The sequence below is a fragment of the Melanostigma gelatinosum genome, assembly GCF_949748355.1.
Source record: "Melanostigma gelatinosum genome assembly, chromosome: 23".
In the NCBI taxonomy this organism is placed as follows: Eukaryota; Metazoa; Chordata; class Actinopteri; order Perciformes; family Zoarcidae; genus Melanostigma; species Melanostigma gelatinosum.
The window spans coordinates 7,120,521-7,141,269 of record NC_136656.1 but is presented as its reverse complement, the minus strand read 5'-3'; the positions used below and the strand labels follow the sequence as shown (position 1 = coordinate 7,141,269).

The 20,749-nt window shown below is 43.6% G+C and overlaps 2 protein-coding genes across 3 annotated transcripts; one reads left to right on the top strand and one right to left on the bottom strand.

Moving 5' to 3' along the window:
- Nucleotides 1-618: 618 nt before the first annotated feature.
- LOC306796224 (oxysterol-binding protein 1-like) lies at nt 619-10,420 on the bottom strand. 2 transcript variants are annotated; one of them, XM_079295055.1, is made up of 16 exons: nt 10,178-10,420; nt 9,090-9,262; nt 8,612-8,820; nt 8,347-8,515; nt 7,915-8,026; nt 7,583-7,766; nt 7,380-7,497; nt 7,056-7,113; nt 6,700-6,864; nt 5,541-5,786; nt 4,736-4,856; nt 4,370-4,473; nt 3,539-3,634; nt 3,231-3,415; nt 2,691-2,926; nt 619-2,583 (listed from the first exon to the last, which is right to left on the bottom strand). In XM_079295055.1, the coding sequence occupies exons 2-16, from the start codon at nt 9,224-9,226 to the stop codon at nt 2,288-2,290; spliced, it is 2,436 nt and encodes an 811-aa protein (XP_079151181.1). In that variant the 5' UTR covers nt 9,227-9,262; nt 10,178-10,420; the 3' UTR covers nt 619-2,287. The 2 variants fall into 2 exon arrangements, with proteins under 2 accessions (XP_079151181.1, XP_079151182.1); XM_079295056.1 differs by lacking the exon at nt 10,178-10,420 and having other exon boundaries at nt 619-2,430; nt 2,545-2,583; nt 9,090-9,250.
- Nucleotides 10,421-12,769: 2,349 nt separating this feature from the next.
- coro1b (coronin, actin binding protein, 1B) lies at nt 12,770-18,955 on the top strand. The gene is made up of 12 exons (XM_079295957.1): nt 12,770-12,972; nt 13,095-13,231; nt 14,186-14,391; nt 14,647-14,769; nt 15,039-15,168; nt 15,471-15,652; nt 15,759-15,878; nt 16,004-16,108; nt 16,222-16,367; nt 16,832-16,889; nt 17,004-17,342; nt 17,426-18,955. The coding sequence occupies exons 3-12, from the start codon at nt 14,188-14,190 to the stop codon at nt 17,546-17,548; spliced, it is 1,530 nt and encodes a 509-aa protein (XP_079152083.1). The 5' UTR covers nt 12,770-12,972; nt 13,095-13,231; nt 14,186-14,187; the 3' UTR covers nt 17,549-18,955.
- The last annotated feature ends 1,794 nt before the right edge of the window (nt 18,956-20,749 follow it).

The following is a 20,749-nucleotide window of genomic DNA, read 5'->3' as shown; positions in this document are numbered from 1 at the left end:
CGTTTTTCAGAATGGAAATACGTTTTTCCTTTTGTCAAGTGGCGTTTTTAAAATAGATCATTTCTGTATTCAGTGAGTTTTATTGACACACATTTCACTCAAATGCCTCAAACATATCCAACCCCGGCATGTCTATGGTGCAGCTTCTTGATGTTTACGCTTAACATGAACGCCAATACCAAAAATATGATTCCGCAATAAGCGAATGAACTGGCCAGGCCCTGGATTTGTCAGTCCAGATTTACTTTTTATCTAAAGCAGCTGTTTTGATGCTCCATATATCCCCTCGTTGTCTTTTATACTCCCATTTCTGGGAAGCAGTTAAAACATGCTTTCACTGTCAATTATTTTAATAAAAGCGGACAATTTTCATGTTATATTTTGCAATTTAACAACAACGTACAAATGAAACGGGATTTTTAAAACAGCGTTTGCTTAAAATCTAATTTTGATACCTGTGAAAATTCAGTCATATATTGATTTAAAATGAACTAATGCACAGAACAAATTCAACTGGAACACAGACCTGTTTTCATTGGGTTTAATTTTTTTTATTGACAAGATTTGTCATCCCATCTTGAGCTCCTACTGAATGACAGAAACTCCCAAAAGAATTGATCTGGCAAGTCGTTCATTTTGCGACCCGATTAATAATGAACGGAGCAAATTAAATCAAACAGTAGCATGAAAAGCTATTTCTTTTGACATCACAGCATTTGTTTATTACATTATCTTTTTCCGTGTTTATACAAAATACTGAACAATGTCATATCTCCCCTCTCAGTGAAGTATAGAAACTCCCTTTTTTTTCTGAAAATGAAGACTTTCCAATAACATGACTGGAACCAAAAATACAACTACCTTACAGTCAATACTAAATGAATTTCTATACATTTATAAAATCATAGTTGTTTGCGATGTTTTAAATTCTTTGTTTCATTAATTTTTAAGTACACTTACAAACAAAATTGTGAAATTCTCGCACACACACACACACACACACACACACACACACACACACACACACACACACACACACACACACACACACACACACACAATATCCCATGTTTTTGGTGTCAAAATGTATTTGCATATGTATGAACTCTTCAGCAGATACAAAAGGTCAATTTTCACCACAAGCATTTATTTAGAATTTTTTTCCTTTGCCTATTTGTATGTGTTCCTCTCAACACACAAAAAATATATCACACTTGGTACAAAATGGAAAAGAATATTATTCCAATATTAAATGGTAATTTCCATAATTATTATGAAATTATTATGAGATTTTCTCAGCACTGGAACAAGCTCGTTGTGTAGTCTTTTTCCCTACTTCTTCAAAGATAGAATTTTTATCCAAGAAACCTTAAATCCACTTTAAATGTACTTTAAAAACGAGAGAAGGCAAAGAGAAAGGGCCCCGTTAGCCAAATCAAACTTTCCACCATCAACATTTTCTTCATCAGGCCTTTTGTGCTGGAGAAAAAATTAATAAATCTCTTCCACCTACTATACATGGATATGGACGTTCAACCTGTCTTTCAGACAATCGCTTCTTTTTAAACACCGTGTCCTGCACAGCGGCAGTGTTGTAAAGTGATGGAAGAGCAGATATGCAGTCATACACACACACACACACACACACACACGCACTAGAACCGTTACTTCGTTACATTAAGACACTAAATCAGAGAGATAAACAAGAAATCCTCGCTAACGTCTTGAAGGCCACCAGTTGACTTTTTAAATGAAATTATTTGAATCATATCTATACACAATTGTATATATTAACCAGGTCTAACCCCTTGTTTTTTTTAACCAAAGCACACAATGCTGTGGATGACAACAGGAACACTATATTATCTCACAGGGTGTTCAGCACAAAACCTGCTCTGCTGCTGATCTGAGACTTGAGCGGAGAGACTAGAAACAATGATCAACCCATGATTTGGAAGCAGTGCGCATTTCATTTCCTCCCCTCTCAGCCTGACCCAGAGTCAATGCAGTACAACATTTTTGTTTTTGTTCCAGTCCTTTCCGATGTGTGACGGCAACAAGGTGTTTAGGTGCTAAGATTCTAGGAGACAGGAACCGAAATGGGATGAAAAGGGGGGGGGGGGGGGGAAACCCTGCTCCCCCGCTGGATCAGACAGCAGCGACAGTCCTGGAGATCTCTTAGAACAGAGAGCCACTGGAGGGAGTCAACTGTCCAGGTGGGAGGTGTGGGGGGGATGGACTTCGATGCATCAGTCTCTTTGTGGGCACTGTGCCGTCAATGCCGAGGTCAAAATATGTCCACACAGCCCTCCCAGCTGCCACGGTCCTTGGCTTCCCAATAGCCTCCCTTATAGATATGGATTTGCTCACCTGTGATCTGGTCCTCGCAGCGCTCGAACCAAAGTGCCTGGTAGCTGTTATGAGGCGCGCCTGGAAGACAAGACAAATTGTGTTCGCAAAAAAAAAAAAAGAGACGAAACAATCTAGATAGAAGATTCAAACGGAAATGACAGCGTGAGGAGGCGGCAATGTAGTAGAACTTGCTTTTTAAGGACGGATCAGTGAGCGAGTCCTCCTCGACAGCTTTTGGAAGAGAAAAGGGGGAATCATAGAATTTGTTTTCCCCTTGATTCCAAGATTTTCCCGCATGCATGGTAGAGAGGAACACAGATAACACACTAGACACTCACCTTCTTCTGACTGGCTGGAGGTGCGTTGGCTGGCAGCTTCCCTCTCTCGCTCCCGCCGGACGCTGCGCTGCTTCTCCTCCAGCCGCTGCTTCTCCGAGTTGGCCTCGTCCCAGCGGCCGTCCTCCATCAGACGCTGGTCGGGCCGCCGCCGGCTGTCGGTGGGAGCGATGCCCTCCTCGTGCTCGTTTAGGGTCAGCGCCAAGGCAGTGAAGTAGTACATGGTCTCCGCTCCCTCACTGTGGTAGAGCAAAGAGGAAGACCAGCACTGAAAGGTCAAAGGGCCGAGTAGACCTTTAATCCAAACGCACATGGACCATAGATCCAGCTCTACTTCTTCGTTCTCTGGACCGATGGCAGACCGGCGCTACAGAGACTCACTATATCTTCTCAAGCTACAAGTAGTTCTACAAGAAAGGCAGTACCTTAGTGGTATGATTACATTTTAGCTGGATCACTGACGTGTTTTTAGTGCTTTTCAGTCCGTCACAATATTTAGAGCACAACGTTGCGCACACCTGGCCATGCACTGATGGTACTTACGGTAGAGGGTTCCTCCTCCAAACCTCTCTGGCTTTGAGGGTTTGGTAGACGGTCTTCTGTTTGCCCTCCGTGCCATTCTCTCCTCTGCTGCTCTGCATTACCCGCGAAAACTCCATCTTCTCATCCCACGTGCCCGACAGCACGTAGTGGGCCTTGCCGTCCTTGTCCGTCACCACACCTGTCACCTGAAGAGAGAACAGAGAGCGAGAGAGAGAGAGGGTTAACAGGGGAGTGAAGCATCATGGGTCTGAAGTCGGGGGCTGCCAGCCACACATCACATGCTGTCGCGGCCTTCCCCCCCCCCTCACCTTCCTGGCAACATCTCTGGAGAAGTAGCTGTAAGGCGCAAACTTCAAGTGGCAGCGGTCTCCGGTGGTGTGGTTCACCACGTCAATCTCCCCCGACTGGCAGAAAGGACGAAAAAAGAAAGTTTTGAAGTAAATCGCTGACACTGCGGAGACATTTTCAACACGAGTAAAAGTTTAAACTTCCATTCAGGGTTGGGAGCATGACAATGAAGACACTCATGTAAGTCTGGCACCGCTTTGTGTGTCACCTAGCACAAAGCAAGGCGCATTGTCAACAATAAGAAGTAGAAAAGAATGCTGTGCAATTTTCCCAGTGTATAAAAAACAAAACATCAAATGCGTCAAAATTGTATGTATAAATGTGGCATCTTACTTTTAACTAGGGTTGGGTACCGAAAACCGGTGCGGTGCCGGTGCCTGAGCCGATTGAAATACTTTTTTTACACTACTCTGATGACTCCGTCCTGGGTTAGCTCATCCTAGGCTCCTCACTCACAATATTATTACAACCGGACAAGCCGTGCGCGCTTAGAAACAAACCCCTCCATCATTCTAACGAAGCTTCGGCCGTGATTTATTGAAAAAAACGAGATCTGTCAAACGGCTGGCAGGCTACTGACTTCCTCCATCGACAAAATAATTGCTGAAGTTTGAAGCTGTAGTGTGCGTACAGAGTGCGTGTGTGTTTTGTATTTATTTATATTTATTTAAGTATACTGTAAACTGTTAACAGTTAATATATTGTATCGTTTTAAAAGTATCGTTTTAGCACCGGTATCGGAAAAAACCCAAACGATACCCAACCCTACTTTTAACTCTCGTCAGTCTCACCTGATCGATCCATAGCTTTCCTACGATGATGTTGTGCACGGTGGTGGTAACTTTCTTCCACGTGTAGTGATTGTCGCCCCTTTCAAAGATTGCGTGTATTGTGCCTGTGAGGAAAAACAAAATGGAGACGGCGGAAATGTGAATAAGTCTCACCGAACAAAACGTACGGTTGACCTTTCAACAGACAAAAGGTGTGCTCTCTGTCACATTCCGCAGGCCTCGTGAACTTCTCTCTTACAGGAACACCGACTGACTCGTGCATTCCATACGAGTTTAGAAAGAGCTGCGAGGACACAGTCACACCCGCAGCTGTGCTCGGGCCGCAAAGGCGTGCATAGTGTTGTTCTGAACCGCACCGTGTCTTACCTAACGGCATAATGGAGATGTATTTTCCCCTGAACTTGCTGGCAACAGTGATTTCCTGCCTCAGGGTCCAGCCACGATCAGAAATCACATGATGCGCTGCTGCGGGGGGGTGGTGACTCACCTGAGAAAAAGGTTTAAGACGTGATGGGTACATTTGGTTTTAAAAATAGAATGAAGCCGTACGCATCACAAAGGACGGGCTGTCAACAAGTATTCGGAAAACAATTCAACAGCTTATCGGTTGAGATGCAACAATTCCTCGGCGTCACTTTGTCGAAAGGCAAACCAAGTGATCAAGCAGCTCAAAACACCGGCCTCCTCCGCAGCTGCATGATCACCGGACATGAGACTGGATCGGACACAATGAGCCTCCGATCGATGTCCTGCTGTCGCCCTCCCCTTTTGTGTGCACCAAATGATCACAAAAATGATATTTTCATCAGATTCTTGTATCGTATGTCACAATGCCGCCACTATGATAAGCATGACACGTTTGCTACCACAAATAATTACAATCGAAGATGTAATCATGTTACATGTCACGTTTAACCACGACTCCTCTAACAGTCAATTATGATAAACATGGGATTCAAGCCAGGATTTCTTTCGACACATATTACTTCCTTCTCTGTTTATCCGTCAAAGAATCCAAAAAGGAAGCAACACACTGTCAAAAACGCTGAGTCAGTGGGATTATTGTTTCTCAAGCCTTCCTCCCTGGCTTTCATTCATTCATTCATTCATTCTTTGTTTCACTTCCTTGGATTTATCTCTCCCATCGTTCCGGGTTACTTGTGCCTCTCACCTGCTCGCAGAGGGAGCGGTAGCCGCTCTCTCTCCGGCGGTCCAGCTCGTACGTCTCTCCCAGCAGAGGGTTGAAGGGTTTGCCCGTGCGGTAGACGGTGGTGGAGTAGGAGGACACGGAGAAGGCGGCCACGTGGCACATTTGCTCCAGCGGACTCTGGCACTTGGAGGCCTTGTCCAGGAGCTCGTGGTACTCGAGGTCCTCCGACAGCCGCTGCAGCATGGATATGGGCTCGTTGAAGTTTACCTAGAGAGTGGAGCGATCCGGAGATGGATCGATGTTAGCGGTCCCTGTCATTCACAGTGCCCATAACATTTAGCTTGAAATTATACTCTCACGCCCACTTACACATGGAAATATACGGCGTGCACTTATACTATATAACATATACAGTATAGTTCATTTTATATTATACAATAGCCCTACCAATACTGGATTCTTGAAGCCGATATTGTTGTTTTTTTTGTTAAATGTGATCACGATATATCGGCTCATCTAAAAACATGACCACATACTTTAAACAAAGTATCTTGATAAGGATCCCTCTTTTGTGACCAATATAGATACTGAGCGGGCTCAATATAGTCATGTACCGTTTGCATAATGAGCACATTGTATGATTGTATGATACTATCAGGTTGAGTTTGATGTAAGATTAGGTGAGGGTATGTTTGTGACGCGGACGGCTTTTGGCTGATGCGTAACGACAAAAGAAAAGAAGGAAAGATGAGGTAGTGAGACTACAAACAACGATAAGCAGTAATAATGATGAAAAAACAGAGGATGTGGCCGGTTTGTTTGTTTTTTGTCTCGTGGAATATTAATATTAATATAATATTAATATTAATAGTACTTGTTTCTGATTGGTCATTCAACCTCTCAACAGAGATATGTTAACCACCGATGACTCTTACAGGGTGTTTTGCAGTGTTTTCATCAAACCCACGTCACAATAGAATGCTGCTGCCAGAGGTCTGTGACGTACCGATTGTGGCCGCATCACTTTGTTCGCTTCTCACAGTGAAAGCATTTTTGGAGACAATACAAAGACAAAAAAGGGAGCCGCTAATGGTGGCTTTAGAAGAGGAGGTGGAACTGCCCGAGGCCTTTCACTGGAAGTCGCATTTGATTCGCAGTAACCTCTAAAGAGAATACTCACAGGCATCGGGATCTTGGACAGCTCTTTGCCTATACAGTTCTTCATGATACTCCACAGGTTGAGAGAGTAGTTGGGTTTGTCTGAGATGCGCGTCCGCCTCTTCTTCAGTGGTACCAACTCCTGTGAGGGAGATTCCGGGTTCATCGCGAGAGGCTCCTCATTAAGCTAAAAAGGGCAGAAAATTCTGTCAATAAACAAGCGCAACAGCATATTTCTGGAAATAACAAAGATTTACTGTGTTTCTTTGAAAACATCTTTGTAATTTATATTTATAGTAGTAAATGATGGTTAGAATCATGTTAATGAAGTGAACCAGTCTTTTAACAGCTATCTTAAGAGGACAGAATGAAACCTACCGATTGATCATCGGGACACATTTCACTGTTGAAACCGCTGATATTACTGCTCGACCTCCTGTGAAGAGATTTAAAAACAAAGAGAATCTGTAAGTGTCTGAAAACGTCGTGGTTACATTCACTGCCAGTGTGTCATACAAGGAAATGGAGCATAAACTGGGTCAACGGACTCTTAATTCTGACTAAAGGAGAGGTGAAGCCATCAACCCGTGTGAATTTATCACATCTCATACTTGTTTGTCCTACCAACAACTGAGTTGAACAGTGAACAATAAACTCTTTGTGTGGCTGTATTTGCAGTGTGACGAATGAGTGTGCACTGACTTGTGGAACCGCGGGTCTGCAGGCACAGTGATGAACTCAGGCGCTTCCTCCATGGCATCAAAGAACTCATTGTCGTCGTCCTCGTCGCTGGCCTCACCTTTTCCCGGCCCAGCAGAGACTGAAAACCCATTTACAGTTATGAATTAACCCTTTTTAACCTTTCCATGACAAGCATTTTGCCTGTTGCAGTGGTCACATCTTACTTTTATTGTCGGAAGTAGCATTAGCCTGTGCAGCCCCTCTGAACGCTCTCTCCAGGTGGTTGTGCTGCTTGGCCAGCTGCTCTAAAGTCTCCTCCAGCCTGACCCGCTGGTCCCGTTCCGCTTGAAGAGCTTTCTGCAACCGCTTGCTGTGACCCTGAGCGAGGGCAAGAAAGTCTCGGCACGCCTGTGTGTGTGTGTGTGGGGGGGGGCAAAACATCCAACAGGGTTCAAACTGGAGACCATTGGAACGCGACATTCAATGAATATGAGAATCTTGTACATTATAACACAGACAAGAAATAGATAAACTGAGCGAGGAGGGCGACGCCTACATTAATCATGGCATTGGAGGTGATGCGAAACAGCGTGGCCCTCTCTGTCACCTGGCGGATCTTATCCCCAGCCTCTCCAGTCATACGCAAGCTGTCCAGTTCTGATAAAGACCTGCAATGAATATGAAAAATGTACGACGTGAATAAGGAGTTGGGACCATAAATCACACTGTAAAAGGCCATCAGCCTCAGGCTGAATAGGTTTATTATTATAACTCGTGCTTGTTTTGTCCGTCAACTGCAGTGTTTGTGCATTTACGTGCTCGTTTACAAATCAAAGCAACAGTGATATGATATTCTGGACACAAGGCCATTACTTCAAAGAAGGTTTTCTTCATGTCATGTTTTCGATGTATGTGTTTTGGATCCTTCATTCCTATGTAGAGAGAGAAAGAGAGCGAGAGAGAGAGCAATAGTGTGGTAAAGCCTGACCTCTGGAGGGCAGAGCCATGCTTTGAAATTAGATCGTTGCAGGTGCTGAGGTCCTCCACCTTGCTGCCGAGTGTTCTGAGAGCAGACTGGACTTCTGAATTCTGTGATCCGCCACCTTGTCCGGGTGGTACCGGCGGGGAAGATGGGGAGAAGTCATCCCCCGAGTCATCTGTTTATGATCACAGCAAAAAACACTTAAGAATAAAAAGGCTTTCACAAGACACTGAATACTTGTCCCCCCCACCCCCGTCTGCCTGTGTTGTACCTGACTCAGCCTGCATGCATGCTGCCTTGGCTTTGGCCAGTTCCAGGGCAGTGATCCAGCGCTGGCGTTCCACTTCACAGCTGGCCTTCAGGTGATAGGTCTGTGCTCCGCCATTGGAGATGACAAAGTTGCAGGCGTCATCCACAGCGATCGTTGCTGTGGCCAAGTTGATTGTGCCTCGACACGTGTGGCCCATCTCCGCTTGGGTCCTAATAATCAGAGGGGGTTTGATTCGACATTTTGAGGAAAATGTAACCAAGCATAAAAAAACCAGCATGTGTACTGATTGTGTTTCGGTGAGTACAATATCAAAACTTGGGCTTCGATCAGACAACGAAATTCAACAGGAGGAAATAAAAGTGAATAAATTGAGGTTGATTGCCTTCCTGCTTAATCAACAGCTGATCAGTAGTTTGGTTTCTCTGGTGACATGATCATTGCTACCCTTCAATTTGGTGTGTTTTACAGGAAAGCCTACCTGTAGTAGGACAAAAGCCCATTGCTCAGGACAAACCACCTCCGCTGATAACCCTTGATGTAATTTGTCCACTTGAACACCCATCCTTTGTATGTGTCGCCAGCAGGGGTGGGGGTGGGGGTCTTGGGCTCCGACATCACAGCCCCCAAAATCAAGAGACAGATTTTAGGAACCTTGAAGGGAAATTAAAAGTTAAAAATCTTATTTTAAATGACAGGGCTTGTGTTCTCATACTGGGCCTGAAAGTATTAAACAATAAAGCAGACTGCCTCCAAATTAATCAGCAACTATTTTGTTCATCGATTCATCGTTCAATTTATTCCAGGCAAACAAAACCACAAATTTGCTGCTCCGAGCCTCTCAAATTAGCATATTGTCACTGGTTTTCTTAGTAATAACAAAGTTAATATCTTGTGTGTGTCAGACAAGACAAGATGTGTTCATATGTCGACTTGGACTTTGTGAAATTGCAATCAGTTAGTCACAGTCCTACATTAATACTAAATCATCTCAGCATTTCATTTTACAGTGACGGGACTAAAACACTGCTGATTGATATTGATTTTTCAGTGTGGTATGACAGGTAAAAGATTAACCATGGAATCAATACAGATCCCCTGCTGACACGTTTTAAAACTTTTACTAAGAAAAGTTGTTGAAGGCGGAATTAAAGATGTGCATAAAAGAGGGATTAAACCCCCTTAGTGTGATTCTGTCTTCTTAATTGCCTATGACCTGGATAAATATTATTAATTGACACAGCAGCCAATATTTAAAAAAACAACATGTGATTGTAATATAGTCAGGGAAATGTGACAGTTGTGCAATCAACAAAAAAAATTGATAAAACTCCCAACATATTGATGAGTATGACACCAGAGGCTAGCCGACGTTAGCTCCGGGTAGGCCAGTGGGAGTCACAGTAGTAACAGCTCATGAAGTACAGAAAACACCAACATGTCGTGTTTTCTCGAACTTAACCAGCTGACGTGCACATTCACTACATGGTAAAAAGCAAAAGACACGCCGCCAAAATGCTCATTAACTCACTAGCTCGCTTTAAAGCTCGCCGACGGATGACTGTTTACCTTGACGTGTCCGAAAATGTGAGATCAGTCCACCAGACACCCGGGGAAGTCACAGCTAACTTTGACTCCCATACGCTACTGTACCTAGCTAGCTGAAGAGGCTAACTAGCTAACTGACCAGCACAGGATCGGCTAATGATGAAAACAATTAAACCGAAGACGTCGACGACACCCGCGTGGTGGTTGTAAAATAAAGTGACACCAACGAGTTCCATTAGTATCCCTCTATAATCGTGTGTTTAGTGTTCATCATACAGCTGCGTACGCGGGTAAGAATCTAAAGCTAGCTAGCTATATCAAACTAGCCTAACGTTAGCTCGTTGGTTACACCCGGTGTAACATAATTTGGTCTCGTCTGGAAACAGATGGGCGACATTGTTTTCCGGACGAAACCGTTTCTTTGCCTTCAAAGTAATAGCACATTGTGTCGGTATTATCTCCCGCATAAAAACAAGTCATAATGTTAGTCTCAGTTAAAAGTGATCGAAATATACCATCTGTACTATATACATGCCCATAAATGCATTCGTTTATGCGTGCTTTTAATAACAGAATAGCAGTAAATTAACTGATAACTGTTCCTGTAGTGCACTCTATGATTTGTATCATGATAATGTTTTATTTTGAAGGATACAATTGGAAACAACCTTGATTGAATCTCGCTCCTTACACATTCATTAGATTATTTTACTACTAACTAGCTAGCTAAACTAACATTTATGTCAGCTATATAACGTCAAATAGATTCATATTGTAATATATGCAAACTACAGTACAATGTTTAGAGCGCATTTACTACAGATAGGAACGCATATTAATGAGAGTAACCCTTCTACATTTATGTAAACGTTTGAACAAGCTGGCTCTCTACCTTTCAAATGACACTATTTCAGTTCACATAAAAAGAACTGTAGGGTTTCAGGGCCACACAAATCAAAAATTCGACTCCGGTGGGACTCGAACCCACAACCTTTGAATCCCTTCGGATCAACCTAGAAGTCCAATGCGCTATCCATTGCGCCACGGAGCCACTTGTTGCATATAAGAAGTTATGTTGTATTTATAGGCACTCTTGATGTACTGTGGTATTAAAGGGCCCGGATAGGTATGGATTGTAGACTGTTAGTAAGTTATGGACGTTGGTGTGTTAACTCGAGCGAAAACCGACATTTGCTCCAAAAAACAACACATTTGGGAACAAATAATGAACCTGCCTTGTGAGATGTTAAACAGCAGGTGGCGCTGAAGCTCCATTCACAACACTCTACTTATGAAAACAATAACTCTAGCAAAATGAGAATAATGAAAATGTAACAGTGATTAAAAACGTGTCTTCAAAGGGTCAATATGTAACAAGTGATGTGATTACAGTTCACTTTTCGGAGTACACAGTGAACTGGTAGAGGTGGGTAAACACTCAGAACTTCGGACCTGCGGGGTATTGAACTCGTGGCTTTGCGGTTCCCTACCGAGTCACCACGTAGTTTGCTACTGCAGCCTAGTTTATCTTAGTAACATATACAGAAACCAGCGAATTGAATTGAGGTAATGTCTAGGAATTGCCTTTTCAAATCAATCTGAAACACTGAAACGCATTCAACACACTTCTGTCTGAACGAAAAGCTGCTTATTTTGCACAAACCTCAAAACGGTCCAATGTTTGAGTCGCGGTCCTTGACACTCGTGAGTCGAGCTAATTATTGGTTGTGACAGCCAATCAAATTTCCACCTGTAACCACAAATCAACCAGGAATTGTTCGCGGTGGCCAATCAGCGCTCGTATCGCAACCAAGCATTAACCAAGAATGAATCAATCTACGTCTTCGAGTCCTGTATTTAATAGTATTAGCTTGAAAATGGACTTTTCATGTACAACAAGTAAAAGTGCTCATTCTGCACAACGGCCCATTTCGCATAATGGATCTATCTGTAAGTATCACTTTAATGTTGCAGCTGGTAAAGGTAGAGCTTCTTTCTTTTTTTTTTACGATATATACTGCCAGGAAGCTGGTGAATTTCACCACCAGTTTTATTTTAACCGTATAATAATACATGATAAAATAATTGTTGATTATATTTTGTATTGTTGTTAAGAATCTTTAAAGTAACTAAAGATATCAAATACATTTAGTGGGGTAAAAAGTACAATATTTGCCTCTGAGATGCAGTGGACTAGAAGTATAAAGTAGCATAAAATGGGAAAAACCCATGTAAAGTACAAGTACCTCAAAATTGTACTTGAGTAAAGTACTTATTTAAGAGTTCTCTAGAAAGCAGTGTTTCCGTGTTTCCGTGTATGTGTCTGGGGCTTTTATTGTGAAGGATACAACGGAAAGAGGGGAAGAGGAAAAAGGTTATTGTGGAGTGTGTGAAAAGAGAATAAAGTGGTTGCCATCTTGGTGCAGACTACGGAGCCCCGTGTTATTATTTTATTACTATTATTAAGTATAGGTGCAACATAACCCTCGGCTACATTGGTATGTAGTGTTTTCTGCAAATGCGTACACATCCGGTCTGGCAGACAGGAACCCGGATGTAGACGGACGGTCTCCCTCTTGACTCCCCTGCGTAGTCTTTGATATATCCTGCCATTTGCGGAAGTGTCTGGGATTCTGCTACGCTCTTCAAATTGGTCGTTTGCAAAAGGGGGAGACGGGGCGAACACGGACGCCGTGTGCATTTAGCGCTACCCAGTCTGCGCTACTTCTTCCGACTCCATCCGCTTGACTCCATTCGGCGTCGCCGTGCGTCGTTTAATGTTTAGCTCTACATCAGCACGGGGCATGCGCTGTCAGGTCAGGCTCGTACTACATCCGACTTGCGTAATTACTGACAAACTAACATGAGAATCAATAGCTGCATTTTTGTGTATGGCACGGATGCGCATTCATTTCTAATGGACGTGTTTTGTTTATAGGTCTGCGCAATCAACGTGAACGCCTGCCTGGAGTAGAGGATTACGTTACTGCTGCTGGCGGAGGATTATTTTTATTGGCCTCGTCACGCCCGAGTCTTTAGCGATCCGTTGTCCAATTAGGATAAGTCGAAAGCCAGGTATGCTATTGTGCTCGATCATAAGAACCTTATCGTTTCCTTAAAATGCCTCTGTCTGGTACTAACTATGCGTTGCTGCGCACGCATACCGTTACGCACCGCAAAAAGCCATATTTGCTCGCATTGTGTGCAGGCAACAATAGAAACTAATATAAATGGTGTACAATACTATGTGGGTATCTTGTAACTATATAGAAGGGAATTAAAACCACCGTTATACAATCGGAGAATAGTATTTAATGGCCGTACACGGATGGAAGTGTACTACTATACACAGCTGCATGGATGTGGAGCTGTTTTATCTTCGCAAGCAACTGGGGGGGATGGAAACGACAACCTGCATACATGCTAAAATACAATTTGCTTTGACAACTGTGAAGCGTTAGGTAGACTGCATAGAGTTGCTAGCTCTGACCCAACCCCCCCCCCCCCCCCCCCTTCACTGTGCCACGGCATGTTTTGGTTTCAGGCGGATCATGCCCTTTTGTCCACTGAAGCTTTTCAGGACAGACTCTCGGTCTGAAAGAATTTGGCCTGCTGTTTTGACAACCTAAAGCCACATCGGAGGTCATTTGTGCCGCTTTCTAGGAATGGAAAAAGACTAAAGAAGTCATTTATCGTGTGTGTGTGTGTTGGTGTGTTTGATTTCCATGTCAAACATTTTGCCCACCTCACATGGGATTACAAAACACAGCTAATTATTCAACTCAAAGTATAACGAGACATCGTCCAGTTACACATTAACAGAAAAGAAAAAAATCAATTTTGACATTATGAGCACTGCAGTATACTTTGAACAAACGCAGGTCAAATTCAGAATCGCAGAAGTCAGAAAAGAAATGCTTCAAGCCAAAAGTTGATCATTTTTTTGTTTTGTTTGTTTTCTTGTTTCTTATGTGAACAGTCATTGAAGCAATGTGCAGCAGTGCCTGTAACTGTAAATCGTCTCCACAGACATGTCTTTCCGGCGCGGTGTGGTCCGGCAGAGCAAGTTCCGCCACGTCTTCGCCCAGGCGTGGAAAGCTGAGCACTGCATCGACGACGTCCGAGTGTCCCGCGTGACGTGGGACACCGGCCTCTGCGCGGTCAACCCCAAATTCATCGCCGTCATCATCGAAGCCAGCGGAGGAGGCTGCTTCCTCGTTGTGCCGATCAGCAAGGTGCACGACCCCTCTCGGTTTCATATCGGCGTCAAATAGACAAGAGGATCAATCTCTTATTTGTAAAGCTTCTATCATGTTTCCTATCTTCCACTCTGCTACTAAAAGCAATGTGTCAGCAAGTCTTTCGACGCCTCGCTCCATGTCCGGCTAATGCACACGCAGCACTTTTACAGGTCCCAGACCAATAGGGAACAAAGGTTTAACCGACTAGTGTCGTGAGCTTAACTTTTTTTGTTTTGTTTTCTCCCACAGAGCGGCAGAGTCGACCAGGCGTGTCCCACGGTGTGCGGCCATGCAGCACCGGTGCTGGACATCCAGTGGTCTCCTCATGATGACAACATCATTGCAAGTGCCTCAGAGGACTGCACAGTAAAGGTAGGTTAACTCTTGTATTCCCTCTTTCTTGCCAATAGTTATATAAGAAGATGGATATATGTTGGCTACGATACGGTAAGAGAGCAGAAATTAGGTATAAAGATTTTCAACCGAACATTCCTCATTGCGTTTGCCTAAAGAGCGTTTCCGTCAAAGTCACCAAAGAAGCTATTGTAAGTCAATGCGTTGCTTAAAAACCACAGTAGCTCTCGTGCACCTGAATGGATCACATTCACAAACAAATGTCTGCTGTGCCCGGCGGTTTGAAGGTGTGGCAGATCCCAGACGGGGGCCTGACGAGCCCAATGACTGAGGCCATTGTGAACCTGGAGGGACACAGTAAAAGAGTGGGAATCCTGGCTTGGCACCCAACCGCTTTCAATATCCTCTTGACTGCAGGTAACCTCACTCATCACAGTCTTTCCTTCTCACTTCCCCGTGTCAATAAATACCGACAATAACCGTGAGAAACGTGGCTGTTATGTGCTAACACGTCATGTGTTACGCTACTTCAGCACACTTTGTAAACAAATGTCAGTGGGAACACGACAGAAAATTGCAGGTGAACATTTAACATCCAGGAATTCACTAGTGCTGTAACAATTTGGTCACAATTTAGCACATTGACATGGTCCAGTCGTACACTAGGTTTCCACCTTAGACTTAAAGGATCGGTGGGCGCTGTGTCTTCCTCTCTCCAGGCTGCGATAACGTGATTTGTGTGTGGAACGTGGGCACGGGGGAGCTTGTGTACCAGCTGAACGACACCCACCCGGACCTCATTTACAGTGTCTGCTGGAACAAGGACGGCAGTGCCGTCTGCACCGTCTGCAAGGACAAGGCTCTGCGTGTCATCGACCCGCGACGGGGCACCGTCCTCAAGGTGATGCCACGTTTCTTGCCATACAAAAGAGAGTTATGCCACACTGTGCCGTGCGTGTGGATGCTGGGGCTTTCCGATTTGCAATGTCCTGTTCTTGTTCTCCCAGGTGAAGGAGAAGGTCCATGACGGCACCAGGCCAATGAGAGCCGTGTTCCTCTCCGACGGGAAGATCCTCACCACAGGCTTTAGCCGCATGAGTGAGAGACAGCTGGCGTTGTGGGATACGGTCAGTCTTATTGAATGATTCTTCAGGGCACAATTTGTTCAATGCCAACTTTCAGAGTCAGTGTGGGAAGTAATTGTGTTATAAAATAAATGTTTTGTGCTTTTTTTTTTTTTGGTTCTTTACAGAAGGATCTCTCTGAGCCAATGGCAGTACAGGAGATGGACACAAGTAACGGGGTCCTTCTACCCTTTTATGACCCTGACACAAACATGGTGTACCTGTGTGGAAAGGTAGGACGCTACGGATTGTGTTGAGCGCACACAGAATTACACAAATGTTCAAAATTTGCATCGATTTCATTTTTGTCTCAGTGGTCTTAATTCGGTTCTCTGCTGGCTTTCAGGGGGACTGCACCATCCGGTACTTTGAGGTGACAGACGAATCCCCGTATGTTCACTTCCTCAGCTTGTACAGCAGCAAGGAGCCGCAGAGAGGAGCAGGCTTCCTGAGTAAAAGAGGTGTCGATGTCAACAAGTGTGAAATTGCCAGGTAAATATGCTTGGTCATGTTTTCCTCGATATTCTTTTAATTACTTTAAAAATATTTTTAAATGGCTGGCGATGAATTATGTATTTTTCCTGAGACAGCAATAAATTGCTCCTACTAAGTATTGCCTGTGTAGCCAAAACCTCGTGTAGCTTCGTCATCTATTACAACTAATACAAATAAATAAATAAGCCACATTTATCCTTTATTACTAGGAACATTCTTACTCTCACATCAAATGTGTATTACTCCGCAGCTGAAAATAGTCCCCAACAAATGCACCACTTACTCCTCTTTGAGTTAAGTTTGCTTAAAGCGTAAGGCTTTCTTTATGTTTACAAATTCCTACAGAACATATTCAGGAAATGCAACGCATAGTTTCATTTTAAATAAAGGCTCAGTAACAGCCTATAAAAGTTGGGCGCTGTAGTTTTTAATGAGATTACTCATTTCCTGGTCTTCTGTAGGTTCTACAAACTGCATGAAAGGAAAGTGGAACCCATTTCTATGACTGTACCACGAAAGGTAAGCGTGCATGTTTTTATTTTGAAAAAGGAAGTGAAAGCAGCATTTGCATGCCACGAAGGTTATCCATAACTGTATAATAAACACTTTTCTTTCTCCGTCTCGCCTCCCCAGTCAGATCTGTTTCAGGTAGACCTTTACCCGGACACAGCAGGCTCAGAGCCGGCTCTCCTGGCCGACGAATGGATCGCCGGGCAGGATGCACCGCCCTTGTTGGTCTCTCTGGGCGGCGGCTACTCGGCTCCTCCGTCCAAGCACAGGGACACCCTCAGAAGCAAACCTAAGATGGACTCGCAGGACTCTGGGACCGGGGCCGCCCCGCCTTCAACAGGCAACGCAGCAGCCCCCACATCCACACATTGCTCTGCCGCCAAGGAGGCGGAAGAAGAGGTGCCACAGCCGCGAGTAGCCACAAGGGAGACGGATGGAAACACCGAAAGGCCGAAGAGAGAGGCGAGTTGAGACGTAGTGACCGTACCAACAATTTAAGTGCTCCAAGTTTGTTTTCTGACTTGTTCCTTCTCTCCGTCTTGCAGGACGAATTGTTGAACGAGTTGTTGGCAGAAATGAAGGCCCTGCGAGCCGTCGTCCTCGCCCAGAGCCAGAGAATAGAGCTACTGGAGAGGCAGCTGGCTCGAATCGAGGATGGGGATGTGTGAGCGAGGCGGAGGACCACTACATTCGGAGGGCACACTCACTAAATCCACAGATCGTAGCCTTACTAGAATCAACAGTACCTTAAGCTGGGCGAGTGGAAGAATGTAGTGCAGGGGTAGCGACTAACTCTGGATCACGGTGGCTCACAAACAGGTCAAATAGTGCGACGAAAAGCAGACCGCTGATCATTCCTGTGATTGTTTTGCAGACTGTGGTTGAGAACCGGGGTTATCATCTACGTAGAGTGAATTCTGACAGTGAGATAATATTTAGTTTTAGTTTTTTTTCATATGAAGGAGTATCGTAGCAGCTATTCGGTGGTACATATAGTGCAGCTTTGAGCTTTGCAAAATCCCCACACTAATATTGAAGGGCTTTGAAGGTGTTACAGTTCCACAAATGCCTCGCGTTAATGCACGAAGTAGTGATTCAAAGCGTTGATTTTAAAGTTAATGAAGGTCTACATGCTATAGCGAGCAAATGAGCACCTCCAACATGATTTTCTTCCCCTAAAGCACTCACAAATATAACCATTAGGGCTATTTAGTCAAGTAGTTAAAGCTGCTAAACTGTGATGTCATATCAGGCCACTCCCCCCCCCCCCCCAACTGTTACTCGTTGTGTGACTTATGCTTTGTTTTACTGCTTCGTTGTAGGACGCCATGTGTAAGGTGAACCGTAGGAAGCTATGATGGTACACACATCCTGACCGTGACAGTGAGAGTTGTGTGACTGATAGCTGATAAGAGTGTATGTGTATCGTAATTCTGTGTCGTCTTTGCGGTCAATGAAAAGGTAGCACTTGTGATTTCTTTGTGTTTTTCTTTTTTTACCTCATGTTATCAGGAGCGAGCTGCGGCTTTACGAAGGTTTCTGTAATATCAAAAGGCATAGTATGTGTCCACTTAATCATTAAGAGATGTAAATACGCAGAAATACTTGCCTCTCTGCGCCCCCTAAAGAACCAGTATTTCGAGTTTAGTCGTCGGTTGTCCTCGAGCTGTAGGCTAACATGAAGTGTTCAGTGGACTCGGCCCAAATTGTGTGAGACTACAGTCTCACACTAGCTTTATTCAGAACAGCAGATCAGAGAAGAGGAAGTTACTGTGTAATGGGAAGCATTTTTTACAGTTTGCAATTGCATTTGTATTGGTTTTAAAGGATGGAAAAATTTTTTTTATTTAATTATTATTTTTGTGTTTTTTTTTTTGCCATTTACATTTAGAGGCATTCTTCTGTTACATCCCCGTCAGTCAATGGTCGTGTAACAATGGTGCATTCCACATAGAGCTTATCCCTTTATTACTTACTTTATATTTCTTTATGCACTGACCTCACAACACTAACTGTAAAACTGGTAGCAGATTAAATGAGACTACATTGTGAAAACTTAATAAACATGCGTTCCTCCTTTGTATTAAAAGAAATGTGATCATGATCACATATTTGTGGTGTTTGTTATAATTACTGGTCGACTTATGTTTGGATAGTCTCCATGTTGAGTGTGTTTGCTGTGTGTTAAATAGACATATGGACACAAAACACGTTGCCTCCATACAGGCTGTAACACCCTGAAGATTTCTCACATTTTATCTTTGCTTTTTCCACCATTGTCTGAATTCATCATATTTAAGTATTCTTAAAGGGGCTGTATTTAACATTCTGAACATTGATATAGCAGCAGACAACTATCTGCTATCTAAAGCTATAGAGGAGTAATGTCTGCCTGCGCAGAGCAGGAAGTCCTCTCCCTCTCTGTGTGTTGTTACCCGATTTCTCCTCGCTTTGTTGACATAGCCAGGTGGGCAGCACGTGCTTTTAGCGCGTGTGCGCATGCGCCACCGCTCAAGCGGTTACGGCAGAATAGGATGTCCAAATACTTGATGCCACTCATGTCTGTACAGTAAATATGTAGCTACGGCTAGCTAGCATAGGTTAGCATAAAGCATCGGGGAAACAGCTAGCGTGGCTCTGTAAAAATGACAATTCCCTGTTTTATGGTGGTTATGTGTTGGACTATTTCTTTAGGCAGAGCCAGCAAGCTGTTTCTCCCTAATTCCAGTCTTTATGTTAAACTAAGCTAACTGCTTCAGCTACATGAACTGTCCAGACCAGAGAGGGGCATGAACAGCAGTAAAACATGTACTTAATCTGGGTCCACAAGTGGCTAATTCAGCTGACTGGGCAAAAATGACAGCTGCCGATGCCATGCATGCTATAGAGACTTCAGCAAGCTAATGGGGCAACGTCAGAGAGAAGTGAAAGAGTTTGACGGCCATCATTAGCTGGAAGTCTCATATTTAGTCGGTCATCTGAACAAACTGAGCATCCAGCCAAGAAGGACAAAAGAAGGGCCACGTGGGAAATAACCTACATTATATAACTAACGATCACTTTATTTAAATAGTTCGAGAGAAATCCAACAACCTGTCGAGTGTGACCTGAAGATTTCAGCTGCTAAAGGTTCACCCAACTGGAGGACATTTTTATTTCAGATTACCATGTATTTTGTTGTAGCCTACTTAATTAACTGTATGAACTCCAACAAACATTTTGTGAACCCATGAATTGGAATCAGATTACATTTTCCTTGCAGAAGTATAGAACTCTATTACCATGTTTGACATCTAAAGACACAAGAACGGAAATATACCCAGAGCAGAGAAATAAGACTGTCGAGAATTTTTCATCTCATAGTTCAAAAAACAAATAAATATAATATTTGATAACACTTTAACACTGTTATTTTTACACCGATCTCTCACTGAGTATATGGTGTAAAATGACTGTACTGATGTGATACGACTGCCTTTGTTGGGTGTCGGTGTTGTGGCTACCTGGCCTCCAGAGAGAATACAGGATGTGGTCTTCTTGTTTCACTTTACGAAGCTGTGCTCCTTGTGTTCTTAGTTTAAATCTGTAGTGTCGATTAAAAACCTTTATATTTATTCGTGTAAATCAAAAAGACTGATCTGGATCATGGTTTAGTTTTTGGGTTGTCTTGGGCTCACATAACACGTTTAGACTTTTCCAGTGTAAGATCAAAAATACTTCAATTCTACTTTAAAAAGCAAGTCAAATTAGAATTTTTTTTAACAAAGCATGGCATCATGTTGACCTCAGCTGCCCTTTGTGTATAGTTGGGCTGTTGTCGACAACCCACCGATGGTTGAAATGTGTAACAGGAAATAAACCTACTGTAT